The 14,961-nt window shown below is 40.3% G+C and overlaps 1 protein-coding gene and 1 long non-coding RNA gene across 2 annotated transcripts in view; one reads left to right on the forward strand and one right to left on the reverse strand.

Moving 5' to 3' along the window:
- Window positions 1–14,961, forward strand: part of LOC137967759 (uncharacterized) — a 416,483-nt gene that overhangs the window by 172,159 nt on the left and 229,363 nt on the right. The window lies entirely within an intron of this gene.
- On the reverse strand, window positions 1,983–6,843 carry LOC137967420 (putative ankyrin repeat protein RF_0381). Its single transcript, XM_068813946.1, has 2 exons — window positions 6,772–6,843; window positions 1,983–3,830 (listed from the first exon to the last, which is right to left on the reverse strand). The coding sequence occupies exons 1-2, from the start codon at window positions 6,841–6,843 to the stop codon at window positions 1,983–1,985; spliced, it is 1,920 nt and encodes a 639-aa protein (XP_068670047.1).

Below are 14,961 nucleotides of genomic sequence, written 5' to 3' on the forward strand. Positions count from 1 at the left end.
AGTATTAAGGGGGGTTGTCATATATTGAGCAGCTTTTTGAGGGAGGTTGATTGAAATGTTGGTTTTTCCACTTCATTTTGCTGACTTCAAAGCTGAATGTACATATTAGAAGAGATTTATAATATTACACCCATTTTCCTGGCCATTGGAAAAAGTTTTCCCAATTATGGGAACTGTTCCTGGGAACAGGGAAATGCCTGCATTGGGAAATACCTGTAATGATTAACTCTCAATGGTCTGGACATGGAAATGCACCGCCCTTCCTATGAAGTTTTAAAAGTGACGGATGCCTTATATTTTACTTTTTGTGATGGTATGCAAGCTGAACAGGGGCATAGCGACCATTTACCCACATACCCACATTTATGCGTACCTCCAAAAATCCAAAAGATAAACCATTTTATTTTATTTATTTATTTGATATTTCCATTGTAAAGGGAGAGGTCTCTCCCTTTTCCTGTAGCCACATTTACCGTGGATAATGCACTCGTCTACTAAATACTTCTATCAGTAGTTCCAAAGGTTGACAAATAAAAAACAAAGTTACAGCGAGTGAATAGTTAGCATTTTTTTCATGCTTTGATTTATGAAACTTACCCCCGGAAAACATGGGAAACAGCATTTCTGAGGCCCTAATAATAACAATTTTCTGGGCAGCATGCCCCCAGATCCTCCCTAGAGGCTCATGCAGAAAGCGCTTGTTTCACTGCACCTTCCTGTGGGTACCTATTAAAACGGAAAAAACCCTGCTACGCCTCCTGCTGAATTGTTACTTCTAAGGATATAGATGATTATTGAGTTGAAAATGTTGAATATAAGCATTAATGCTAATAACACATGAATGCATTGGATGAACTGGCTGAGCTGTTCTGCTTTGATGTATAAGTTAGGTGGCTCCCGTATGTATGAGGGAGAGAAAGAGGGGGGTTGAGACATAATGCTGGATAAAGATTGGGGTTATGTGATTGTTGCCATTACTATAGAGGGGGATTGGGAAATGTTTGAAGGACTTTCCAAGTAATTTTGCCAACCACCCCCCCCCCCCCCCTTCCTATGAGCTAATAAATGAAACCCCCTAGATACATACAAGCAAAATAGTTTTGCATCTATGTTAAAAGTAACAACAAAAAAACAAACAAAAGTCAAAACTTGACAACAAAATTGCCCAAGACATGGAGCATTCACAAAAATTAAACTACTAATAAAATTAATCACTCAATTGCTTCATTTTCATTGGTCGAGTGTTATAATGTAACATGAAGTGATTCTAGAATACCCGGCCACTGTTGTATTCTTGCAATAGTGCCCTTTGAAGAACTAGGCATAATTATAATAACAGATGCTATTCCTATGCAAATTAAGTAGACGGGTATTCTAGAATCTAGCCAGTCTTGTTTATGATCAACAGGACATCTGTTAAAACGGAAAAAACCCTGCTACGCCTCCTGCTGAATTGTTACTTCTAAGGATATAGATGATTATTTTTGCAAAATCTCGTACTAAAATGACGACGGCATCACGTTTTTCCCGCCAAAATAGGGAATTTAAGAAACGACGACGGCTACGACTACGACAACGCCACAAAGCAATAATATCATTGGTTAAAAGAGCATAAATAATCGTGCTGCACGTGCAGCACGGATTTTAGCAAGTATCTTAGCAGTCCTCTGCATAACGACGACGTGAAATCACCAAATTTGAAGGTTTGACGACAACGTGAGCATGCAACAGAGAATCTTTCATTCTCTATTTTAACTCTGAAAACGCTCGTACCAATTCATTTTTAGGATACTTCGCCCACATTGTAGGACGTGAAAGAGACTGAATAATCGCGAAAGACTTATGATAAAGGAGAGTTATATTTTGAGGTGACGTTTTCGTCGACCGTCGCCGTTGTAGATCTTAAATTCCCTAATGACGCTGGTTTGCGCGCGCTCACTGTTGGTCTGTGAGAAAATCTCGTACTCGTAGTCGTTCTCGTACTAGAATCTAAAGCTCTCTAATATCTTGACGAGAGGTACATCCTTCTGCATGACTGCTTTGTGTAGAGTTGTTTTTCCCTCTTGAATATTTGCATCCGCCATGTTTTCAAGCAATAGCTTGACAAGAGGAATGTCTTCGTCAAAGACTGCTTTGTGTAGAAGTGTCTCCCCATGCTGGTCTTGAATATTTGCATCCGCTTTGTTTTCAAGCAATAGCTTGACGAGAGGAATGCCTTCGTCAAAGACTGCTTTGTGTAGAGGTGTTTCCCCCTGCTGGTCTTGAATATTTGCATCCGCTTTGTTTTCAAGCAATAGCTTGACGAGAGGAATGCCTTCGTCAAAGACTGCTTTGTGTAGAGGTGTTTCCCCCTGCTGGTCTTGAATATTTGCATCCGCCATGTTTTCAAGCAATAGCTTGACAAGAGGAATGTCTTCGTCAAAGACTGCTTTGTGTAGAAGTGTCTCCCCATGCTGGTCTTGAATATTTGCATCCGCTTTGTTTTCAAGCAATAGCTTGACGAGAGGAATGCCTTCCTCAAAGACCGCTTTGTGTAGAGGTGTTTCCCCCTGCTGGTCTTGAATATTTGCATCCGCCATGTTTTCAAGCAATAGCTTGACGAGAGGAAGGCTTTCGTCAAAGACTGCTTTGTGTAGAGGTGTTTCCCCCTGCTGGTCTTGAATATTTGCATCCGCTTTGTTTTCAAGCAATAGCTTGACGAGAGGAATGCTTTCGTCAAAGACTGCTTTGTGTAGAGGTGTTTCCCCCTGCTGGTCTCGAATATTTGCATCCGCCTTGTTTTCAAGCAATAGCTTGACGAGAGGAATGCCTTCGTCAAAGACTGCTTTGTGTAGAGGTGTTTTCCCCTGCTGGTCTTGAATATTTGCATCCGCTTTGTTTTCAAGCAATAGCTTGACGAGAGGAATGTCTTCGTCAAAGACTGCTTTGTGTAGAGGTGTTTCCCCCTGCTGGTCTTGAATATTTGCATCCGCCTTGTTTTCAAGCAATAGCTTGACGAGAGGAATGCCTTCCTCAAAGACTGCTTTGTGTAGAGGTGTTTCCCCATGCTGGTCTTGAATATTTGCATCCGCCTCGTTTTCAAGCAATAGCTTGACGAGAGGTATGTCTTCGTCAAAGACTGCTTTGTGTAGAGGTGTTTTCCCCTGCTGGCCTTGAATATTTGCATCCGCCATGTTTTCAAGCAATATCTTGACGAGAGGTACATTGTTCCGCGTGACTGCTTTGTATAGAGGTGTTTCCCCCCACTTATTCTTAATATTTGCATCAGTTCCATGTTCTAAAAGCAGTCTAGCCACCATGTAATTATTGCTAGAAGCTGCAAAAAGCAAAGGTCCCTCTTTATCTGGGGCTGTTTGAGCATTTACGTCTGCCCCAAGATCAACCAGGGTCTTGATTAACACACCAGAGGACATCGAACTCACCAACAGCAATGGTGTGATGTTGCTCTTTGCAGCGACATTGACATCAATACCATCATTCAAAACGAGCTCAATCATCTTCTCTACATCACCGCTCTTGGCGCACAAGTGCAGCTCATTTAGTGTTTCATCAATCTCAACCAAACTTTGGTACAGTTTTTCAATATCAGCATGACCTGGTTTTCTCGAATTAAGGGCTGACAGAATATCAACTGCTGATTTGCCACGGAAAATGGACGCGTTATTACTTACTGTTTCACATTTCATTTCCTCCACAAAGTTCTCTAGAAAGGTACTTGCTTTATAAACACTGTCATAGTCTCCTTGTAAGACAATTGCTTGTAGTACATTAAATCCCGAACGGCTGTCCGTTCGCAAAAAAGCCCTCTTTGCGAATGTCCTAAGACTCAGCTGCAACAAAATGTGTTAAACATAGATTAACTTGGTTATGACAGTACTACATGTACGCCACGGATAACGACACCCACGCAAGCCTGCCTCGTGAATGACATGTATACTTTTTATAACCCCCCCCCCCCCCCCCACCCCCACTTTCTCCTTTGGGACAACCATTTTTATACATCTAAGTTGACCATCTCCATTTCACGGTTTGAATTTTTAAACTTTTTTTTATCTTTAAAGACGGTGCCTACTAATTCAAAGGTATTTTTGCCTCGGTTTATGATTATGCAGGAAATGTAGATCTTAACAAGTGTTATTGAAATCCAAAAAAAAATTGGGGGTAACCACGAATGTTTCAGAGATAATTCATGAATAACATTGTAAAAAGCTCTAAAATACAAAGCAATGTATGGTGTTATTTCTCAAATTGAAGCTTAATTATCTCTCAAAAATGCATGGTTACACCGAATTTTCTTCTTGGATACCAAGAGTACTTACTAAGATCTACTTTCTCGGGATAGTTTTAAACCGCGCAAAAATATCCCTGTGTTAGTCAGCATCACCGATAGGAAACCCGAGTATCTCGAGATGCGCAGAATGTATGCACAATAACAATAGTAGAGCTTAGTAGGCACCGTCCGTAAGTGATGTATTTACATTAAGCGGAACTAAACTCTAAGCGGAAGTGACATAAAACGCAAAGATTTTCTTATTGGTAGATAAGGAATGTTTGCCCCCTTGGTGCATAATCCTGTTGTTGTAGCATACGTTACACACATCACACTACTTTATTCAAACACGAGGGTTTTGAACGTGTTACAGTTCTAGCGTCCAATTAATGGACAGCTCATGTACCAGATTAACGTAGGACTGTTTTTAAAACTTTCAAAAGTTTATCTTTACCAAGGCAATTCTGTTTATTAAAGTTCATTTATATTTTGATCACCTCTCCCCTCCCCCCCCCCTCCCCCCCAAGAGGTTGGTGCACCTGCATTTGGCTGGGGAGTACGTTCGCATTGGTTGTTGTGGTTTTTCGTATCAGGCAGCTGTACAATCTTTTTAAAGTGAGTTGCATTTATTTCTGTAGTGGGTACTGTAGTTTAGAACGCTATTAACTTAAGTGTCATTGTCTGAGAAAGTGTTCCAGGGGCCAAAAGTTGTGGTCAACCGATTTGGCTGAAACTTGGCACAGAAGTTGGGTATAATGAGATATTTCAAAAGCCACTTTGGCTCACTTCTCTGAGTTTAAGTTTTGGAGTTACGGGGGGGGGGTCTCATTTTTTGCCCTTTGAGCACCAAAAATCCAGCCTTCCAGGGCGCATTTTGAAAGTGTGATAAGACCCCACTGGTAAATTGTGCTGCCAAATAAATTTGACAATGAACTCTACTATAATAGAGCTTTCAGTTCATGCATGTAACTTTGTCCTCAAGGTATTGCACAGAGAGGAGCCTGGGGCTAGAGTTTGGCCCAAATTGATGTTAAAATTATAACCCAAAATTGCCATTTTTCAAAATTTCACTATATTCACCTGCCTTTATGCATAACTTCCAAACCTATACCACTGTTTACTTTAGTCCACCCAGTTATCAAAATCAGTTGAGAAAAATTTGGCTTATTATGGTTTATTGAATTTTTGGAACAAACACTTCATGCCCCTCTAAGGCGATGCAAAATGGAATTTTGAGCCTAATTCAGGCCATAAACAAACCAAATTGTTGACAAGAAGCCCTTATTCTGTATTTGGTAAGTGAAGATGAATTGTCAAAGCCAAATCAGTTTCGTTGTTTACAAATAACACCGATTCTTAACTTAAAATTGATCTAAAACGGGCCTCTGATTAGTGCAACAAACACATAATTTAGCAAATCAAAGGTGATTTTATTCTTTGAAAACCTAGGAACCACCAAAGAACCCAAATGATGACGTTCTGATGTATATATAACAATCTTTTTAGAAGATGCTTAAATTTCTCTTTGATTTATAGTCGTCAGTTTCACGTCATATTTCCAAGCATTACTCCAAGCATGGAAAGTCTCCATATTCTGTCAGGCCCATAAATTTAGCTTATCAGAAGGTTCGTTAACATGTAATCTTCGTCTGACATTGTAATAGCCTGAATAGTTGTTTTAAGAGCGCCTCTCAGTAATTTTCACCTACGACTGTGCAAGATAAAAAAATCGAAAATTGCCAAACTTTGTCACAATAAAGGACTACCAAAACCATTTTTAGAAAAATATGTTTTAGTTTGTTTCGATAATTATTTTACCTGGACGGCGACTTTTTCGGTATGGGGCCTTGTGAGCGAGTGAAAACGACTCCAAAATGTCGCTGGCTTGAATCACTATTTTTGAAATAACGAATGAGTAACTTGAAAATCAAAGCAACATGGCACAGCTAGAGTAATTCATGCACCCTTTAGCGCTGTTAACGGTACCATATACCAAAACTGGAATTTTTGACCAAATTTTAAAACTTAACCTTTTTTAGATTGATTACAGAGTGCCAAATTTGTGCGAAATTCGACTGTCAAAAAAGCATCCTGGTACATGGCTTTCTCAAACGAGACGATATTCATCGGAATAAGCAAAGTTTCTGCTGCAATTAAATTCAATAAAATTTTTGGGTAAATGAAACGGAGGATTTTTGAGGCCCAATTTCAACATGCTGTTTGTCAACAAAAGGCGAAGGCGAGGTATAGTGAAATCACACACGCTAATCTCGATTTATTCACTGAACAATTCGAGACTTTAGGTTTACTGGAACTGCTATAGGTAAAATGGAACGTGTCATTGAAATTTAACTCTGTATTTGGTTTAAGAGTGACTGTTATATCCGGGGTCCTAGGTTCGGTGCGCTTGCGTAGTAGGGCTCAGAAAGTGTAGTTTTGTTTTTCTGTTCAGGTTCGGTTCCGTAAGCTGTTCTGTATTCCAGCTCTTGATAAACTTGTACATGATTGACCAGATATAACATTTTGGCGACGAGGATGGGATTCTTTCCGATTTCGTTGTGATACGTGGCCATCCTTATTCTTCTTTGTATGATTTTATTCTGTGTTCATTTCTTCAATACGTTCGCGCACGTGGTTGCCTGCGCATTTGTGGTTTTCATCATGTGTTCGCCAACGCTGCTTGGCTCCGTCGGGGAGTTCGATCCGTCGAGTGAGACATTCACCGCTTATTTCGAAAGACTGGAACAATTCTTTGAAGCTAATAGTATTGGCCATTATCCTGCTGATGCTACCGCGGCTGTTATTCAAGCGGCCAACAGGAAAAAAGTCGCTGTAATGATTTCGGTAATCGGTAAGAACACGTATGGAACTCTTCGTGATTTATGCAGTCCAGAGAGCCCGAAAGATAAAACGTTTGATGCGTTACGTGATTTACTGCAGCGACATTTTAAGCCCAAGCGACTGGAAGTTGCGGAATCGTATAGATTTCACCGTTGTGTTCAAGAAGAAAACGAAAGCGTTTCTAATTACAGCGCCCGTCTTAGACATCTGGCTTCCACGTGTAATTTTGGTGAATTCTTGAACCGCTCACTTCGGGATCAGTTTGTGTGTGGTATTCGCAACCCAGCTACACGGAAAAAACTCCTGAGCGAAGATCGCTCGTTTCGAGAGGCCCTTCAAGTGGCTGTTGCTGATGAAATAGCGGCCAAGGAGTCACTGCAAGTTCAACAACAATTACCTCTGCCTGTGAATACAGTTACCAAGGATTCTTTTTCTGCTACTTCTCGTGGATATACAGGTTCACAGTTTGGTTCGCGACAAGGTGCTCGTCAACCTTCGAATTTGTCACAAGCGACTTCTTATACTTGCTTCTCATGTGGTAGCCCGGATCACTTAAGGCCTAAATGCAAATTTAGGACTGCTGTATGCCGGAACTGTAACGTAAAAGGCCATATTGCTCGAGTTTGCAAAAAGGGTGGTATTAACACCATGTGTGCTGAAGAAGAACTTGCACAAGAACCGGTATGTGAGAACGACGAACTTTATGTGGTTTATGACGTCAACACTATGTTTAGATCTGAAATTTCTGTGCAGCTGAAGATTGAAAACACTAATTGTTGTATGCAGTTAGACACTGGTTGCGCTTTGTCTCTTGCTCCAATCAGTTTCATTAAAGAAGTTTGTCCTGATGTCAAAATTAATCCTACAAATGTTATTCTGTCCACCTACACTGGTGAAACTGTGCGTCCTTTAGGAGAGGCTTGTGTGAATGTTGAGTACTCGGGATCCCAGTATTCATTACCCTTACTTATTGTGAAAGAAGGATCCTGTGCATTGTTTGGACGAAATTGGCTTATGCATATCAAGTTGGATTGGCAAAACCTGCCAGGTTTGAATAATGTTGGAACTTTGCCATCTGATTTGTCTACAATTCCAGCTACCTCTGGAGATCAGACATTAAATTCTGTCCTTGAGCAGTATAGTGAATTGTATCAACCTGAACTGGGGTGTTATACTGGTAAGCCTGTTGTGTTAAATGAAAAAGTCAAGGGGCCAAATTTCACAAAGCAAGACCCGTTCCTTATGCTTTGCAATCAAAAGTGGAGAGTACCTTGTTGAAAATGGAAAAAGATGGCGTGATTGAGAGAGTTACTACTGCTGTTAGTGCTGCCCCTATTGTAGTAGTTGGAAAGAAAGACAGTGATGAAGTACGTGTATGCGGAGATTTTAGCGTAACATACAATGCATGTGCTAATGTCGAGACATACCCTATGCCGCAGATTGAGGACATGCATTCAGCCTTGAGGGGATGTACTGTGTTTAGTGTTCTAGACATTAAGCAGGCCTATCATCAAATACCAATTGCAGAAGAATCACAGTCCAATCTGATAATTAATACTCACATTGGTTTGTTTGCATTTAAAAGACTTCCAAATGGAATCCATTCTGGTCCAGCTATTTTTCAGAGAATCATGGACAGTTTGCTGTCTGACATTCCCAAAGCTGTAAGTCGTTTGGATGATATTCTTGTGGCTGGAACTGACCCAGAAGATCACCTTCGCACCCTCTCTCTTGTGCTGGAACGTCTTCGTTCTGCAGGTTTCAAACTGAACAAGACCAAGTGCAAATTCCTTCAGCAATCAGTAGTTTACCTAGGCCACAAGCTCGATGGAGAGGGCTTACATAATACCGACGATAAACTTGCAGCCATCCGTGATGCTCCAAGGCCTACGGATATTACCACATTAAAGTCCTTTCTGGGACTTATAATGTTCTATTCAAGGTTCATGCCACATCATTCCACTGTACTGGCACCTCTTCACAATCTGCTCAAGAAAGATACCCCTTGGAGATGGTCCAAAATTGAAGAAGATGCATTTAATTCAGCAAAGAACTTGTTACTGAATTCTCAGACATTAGTACACTATGATCACACTCTGGCCCTGTTCCTTTCATGTGATGCTTCATCTTACGGTGCAGGAGCAGTTCTGTCTCACAAGATTGGTGGGCAATTCCGACCCGTGGCCTTTGCTTCTTGTACTTTGACAAGTGCCCAACAAAACTACTCCCAATTGGAAAAGGAGGCTCTGAGTATCATTTTTGGATTGAAACGATTCCGCCAGTATTTGTATGGCCGTTCCTTCACAATTTTAACAGATCATCGACCACTGCTAACTCTTTTTGGACCACATAAACCTATTCCTGCTCATTCTGCAGCTCGACTTCAAAGGTGGGCCCTTATCCTGGCTTCATACAACTACAACATTGAGTACCGGAGCACTGTTGCACATGCTGATGCAGACAGCATGTCCCGTCTTCCTTTACCTCAGACATGGTCACCCAAGTGTGAGAATGTTGAATGCTACTTCTTGGATTCTGAGGTTGTAACCAATGTGACCAGTCACATGATCAAGAAAGAGACCCAAGTCGATCCAGTGCTGTCCAAAGTGTACACTTATGTTATTAGTGGCTGGCCGGGTGTTGTGGATCCTACACTTGTACCTTACAAGAGCAAACGAGATGAGTTGACTACCCAACAGGGCTGTATACTGTGGGGCACTCGTGTTATTGTACCTCCTTCGCTTCAGAAGAAAGTTTTGGAAGAATTACATGACACTCATCCTGGCATTTCCCGCATGAAAGCATTGGCCAGGTCTTATGTTTGGTGGCCCAGCATCGACTCACATATTGAAAGAACTGTTTCCTTGTGTAACACCTGCCAGTCTATGAGATCAGCACCCCCAACAGTTCAAATTCATCCCTGGATCTTCCCAGCACGGCCATGGTCCCGTATTCATGTAGATTTTGCTGGACCAATAGGTGGGTGTACTTACCTTGTTGTTGTTGATGCATATAGCAAATACCCGGAGGTGGTGAAAATGACCAGTACTACATCCTCAGCGACCATCACTGCATTACGTGACATTTTCAGTAGGCATGGTCTTCCAGAAATTCTTGTTTCTGACAATGGGTCACAGTTCAGTTCAACAGAATTTGAACAGTTTTGTGCTAACAATGGCATTATGCATCGTACATCTGCACCTTACAAACCATCCACCAACGGTCAGGCTGAACGAGTGGTACAGATTTTGAAGTCTGCAATAAAACAAGCCCAGGCCACTCAAACGGATGTGTCTGCTGTAATTGCCAAATACTTGTTGGTTTATCGAAACACTCCACATTCTACTACAGGTGAACCTCCTTCACTGCTTCTGATGGGTAGGAGATTGCGTACACGTCTGGATTTACTGACTCCTTCTGTTGAAAAACATGTTGAAGCTCGTCAATATACGACCATGATAAGTCGCACTGCAAAAAGAGGCCTGCGCCAGTTCAATGCAGGTGATCCTGTCCTAGCACGTAATTATGGGAGGGGAGAGAAATGGATGCAAGGTGTTATTACTGAAGTTCTTGGTTCAAGACATTACGTAGTTGATGTATCCGGTTCTTTGTGGAAACGGCATGTTGATCAACTCCTTAGCCGACCTGTAGGTGTAGTTCCATCGACCAATGACTCAGTGATTGATCAGCTGCCTGAGATGCCTTCTCGTATGGATACCTCAGGGGCGGATGACCTTCCTTCGATGTCAGATGAAATTCCTTTAGCTGGTAGCTGTCAACCTTCTCCTGTGGACAGCCGAACACTGAGAGTTTCCAAGCCTCATTCAGATCTTGACACTGCTATGACAACTCTGCCTAGTTCCCAGTTGGACATTCCAGAAACTGTCACTGGTGATGATACTTTCAGAGCTCATTCAAGTTCTTCATGTGACATTTCCGTACCTACTAATATGGAAAAACGCTATCCCACAAGGACCAATCGGGGTCCACCCATCTATTTGCGAGATTATGAACTAAAGTGAAAACACTAGCTGACTTTAATGTTGTTGAAAGAACAGTCGTTCAGTTGAGATTAAGTGACTGCTTCCCTTGAAGGGGGAGATGTTATATCCGGGGTCCTAGGTTCGGTGCGCTTGCGTAGTAGGGCTCAGAAAGTGTAGTTTTGTTTTTCTGTTCAGGTTCGGTTCCGTAAGCTGTTCTGTATTCCAGCTCTTGATAAACTTGTACATGATTGACCAGATATAACAGTGACATATCCGGTAATTAAAATAACTGACCTAAAAATTTGCATACCAGTAATATTTATTCCATTCCATATTTTTACGCAAACAAGTTTCAATTCAATTCACTTTCTGAACATACCTGCAAAACAAACAAAGAAAGGTATCCCCCTTTATATAAGTATACACTGGTTGGATTTTCCTCGAAGCCCTCAAACGACCATCGAACCAGTCGAACGCTTTGTGACCTTCGTGAGTTGTGCCGTGATTGTGTCGTCAGAGCTGTCACGCAAGAGATTAGGACAAAGCACACAGACCAATGGCTTCTTGCGGTTATTCTGAGTTTGGTGGGGGAACTTGTGGCCCAAGTTCTGATAATCCATCAAAAGTTCAATGCATAACAATAGCAAAATGTGATAAGGACACCAAGGCACACTTGAGAAGTTATAAAGTGTCGGATTCTTCTCTGGATACAGAAGCTACAATAGGCTTTAGCTCGCACGTGCAGGTAAGCTTTATAGTCTAGTGGCTTAATGCAAAATTTGAGCCGGATCGTGACAGAGCGGACAAAAGTACCAAACGTTGTATACAGTTTCCTTGGGATATGAGTATTAAATTAAAGATGGGTGCCCAAGAAAGAAACTTCCTGTTAATGTATAAATTGAGAAATACTTTTCATCACTGCAACAAACTCAGAATAACCGCAAGAAGCCATTGGTCTGTGTGCTTTGTCCTAATCTCTTGCGTGACAGCTCTGACGACACAATCACGGCACAACTCACGAAGGTCACAAAGCGTTCGACTGGTTCGATGGTCGTTTGAGGGCTTCGAGGAAAATCCAACCAGTGTATACTTATATAAAGGGGGATAGCTTTCTTTGTTTGTTTTGCAGGTATGTTCAGAAAGTGAATTAAGGAAACTTGTTTGCGTAAAAATATGGAATGGAATAAATATTACTGGTATGCAAAGTTTTAGGTCAGTTATTTTAATTACCGGATATGTCACTCTTAAACCAAATACAGAGTTAAATTTCAATGACACGTTCCATTTTACCTATAGTAGTTCCAGTAAACCTAAAGTCTCGAATTGTTCAGTGAATAAATCGAGATTAGCGTGTGTGATTTCAATATACCTCGCCTTCGCTTAGGTGGTCAAAGGTCGCCTTTTGTTGACAAACAGCATGTTGAAATTGGGCCTCAAAAATCCTCCGTTTCATTTACCCAAAAATTTTATTGAATTTAATTGCAGCAGAAACTTTGCTTATTCCGATGAATATCGTCTCGTTTGAGAAAGCCATGTACCAGGATGCTTTTTTGACAGTCGAATTTCGCACAAATTTGGCACTCTGTAATCAATCTAAAAAAGGTTAAGTTTTAAAATTTGGTCAAAAATTCCAGTTTTGGTATATGGTACCGTTAACAGCGCTAAAGGGTGCATGAATTACTCTAGCTGTGCCATGTTGCTTTGATTTTCAAGTTACTCATTCGTTATTTCAAAAATAGTGATTCAAGCAAGCGACATTTTGGAGTCGTTTTCACTCGCTCACAAGGCCCCATACCGAAAAAGGGCCGTCCAGGTAAAATAATTATCGAAACAAACTAAAACATATTTTTCTAAAAATGGTTTTGGTAGTCCTTTATTGCGACAGAGTTTGGCAATTTTCGATTTTTTTATCTTGCACGGTCTTAGTTGAAAATTGCTGAGAGGCGCTCTTAAATACCCATCAGCAAAGGAGCATGACCATACATACGTAGACTACACAGACATATACGAGCTTCAGTGAGCAGTATCGAGGTGAACTGTGATTTTCCGAGTCCTTTAGAGCTGAAAAAATGAAACCATCCATCCACGGTTAGGAGAATTGGATAACAAAAAGCTTGCTTTGCTTTTATAAAGAAAATAACCCAAACAAAGTCTTGCATTGAGATGATGCACTTGTTACTACATCAATCTAGCTGGCCCGCCATTTTGGACTTAAAAAGTGTGGGGACTAGACCGAGTTCCCGTCCAATTTTTCTCCCGTTTCGCAGGAATTTTCTCTGTTTTTCATCAGGTGTGTTCGAAATTCTAGAAAGTGATCTGTTTCAGGATAATTTTCGATGGCACTTTATTCCTTTGAAGGCGTAAATGACCAGTGCAGTGTCACGTCATGGGCTGTGCAAGAAACAGCAATGCTTCCTTTGTTGTCTTGCGATAGTGACATGACTGCGTGATTAAAGCACAAGTAGAAGACAGGTGTGTCCGGGGAAGAAGAGGAAGAACTGGTGATGCCAAAGCTACACGTGCTTCAAAAGATCAGTTAGGGATCATATACGCTCACAAATGATTTCTAACGCAGTTTACGAGACTCTTTTGCTTGAAGAAAGACAATGATATATAATTTACGATAGAAAATTGATCTCCAAAGCCGCTTTGATTAAACTGTATAAGGCCTTAAATATAAAATCTTGCCGCACTTTTATTATTGTTCATCGGTGTGGCATTTCTGTGGCACCCGAAATACGGATAAAATAGAAGTTTTAAATAAAAGGAACCTTAGGTTTATTCTAGGTGACTTCGAATCTGAATATTATAACTTACTGGACAAAGTTAATTGTGCTTCTCTGTACAATAAACGTATATATAATATGTTAATTTTACTTTATAAAAAATTATTTTTAACTAAGTATCCTATTTATATGCAGAATATGTTTACTCTCCGTTCTACCTCCTATAATTTACGCGGTAATTATATTCTGACACTTTCCTGTACCTAAAACTACTACTTTTGGCCTTCGTTCTTTTTCTTATCATGCCGCCAATCAATGGAACTCACTGCCGGACTTTTTTCGAACTGCCAATTTTAATGATTTTAAAAAAGCATTAGCTAGCCTTGACTTTATGTACATTTGATAATTTCCACTTTAGTGCTTTTAATTTTTTTATATATAGTCCTATTTCTTTTAGCCATAACTTGTAAATATTGTACAGAATCGTAGTTAATAAGTTGTTGTATATTTTGTTATTTCTGTCATTGTTTTCTCGGAAATATTAGCTTTTATAATAGCTACTCTTAAATTCGAGGAAAAATAAAGTTTATGTATGTATATATGTCTCAAATTGTTTGTTCACATAGTTGATTGATTCCCATGTTAATTTCCTGGGTCCTTACGAAGAGCACTAAAAATTTAACAAACTCATCACAGCAATATCTTTATATATATGTATAAAAATATCAATAACAGTAATAGAAATAACTTGAAGGCTATTTTTTGTCAGCTCGAGCTGTTTGTTTACATTCAGCTTGTCACGTTTGGCAATGCACAATTCGAGCGAGCTTGCATTGAAACTCCACCGGTTTCCTTTATTTGCCTGTTTCGTCGAAAACAAGTCAACTTAGAATAGGCTTAGCTACATAATTCCGCAGGAATTGTTTTGGGAATTTTAGACACGAAAAAGAATTTTAGAAAATCTCAAGAATATTAGAAAAAAATTGACAAATACTAGAACTTAAATAGCAGTATATCATAGTTAGTAGAGGGGACTACTCTACTAACTATGAGTATATATAGGAGAATACTGAACAGCAACATTTCACAGGCAGAAACGTTGAAAAAATGTTTTTATTTTTCTGTATTCCTACCAACCAAG

This window comes from Montipora foliosa, chromosome 8 (assembly GCF_036669935.1).
Source record: "Montipora foliosa isolate CH-2021 chromosome 8, ASM3666993v2, whole genome shotgun sequence".
Classification (NCBI taxonomy): domain Eukaryota; kingdom Metazoa; phylum Cnidaria; class Anthozoa; order Scleractinia; family Acroporidae; genus Montipora; species Montipora foliosa.

What these genes read in the sequence shown, in the direction of transcription:
- LOC137967420 (XM_068813946.1), bottom strand. Translation starts at nt 6,843, where the DNA reads ATGGCCACGTATCACAACGAAATCGGAAAGAATCCCATCCTCGTCGCC. An exon ending in TGTTATATCTGGTCAATCAT is followed by an intron (nt 3,831 to 6,771) that starts GTACAAGTTTAT and finishes ATTTTGTTGCAG; the next exon opens with CTGAGTCTTAGGACATTCGC.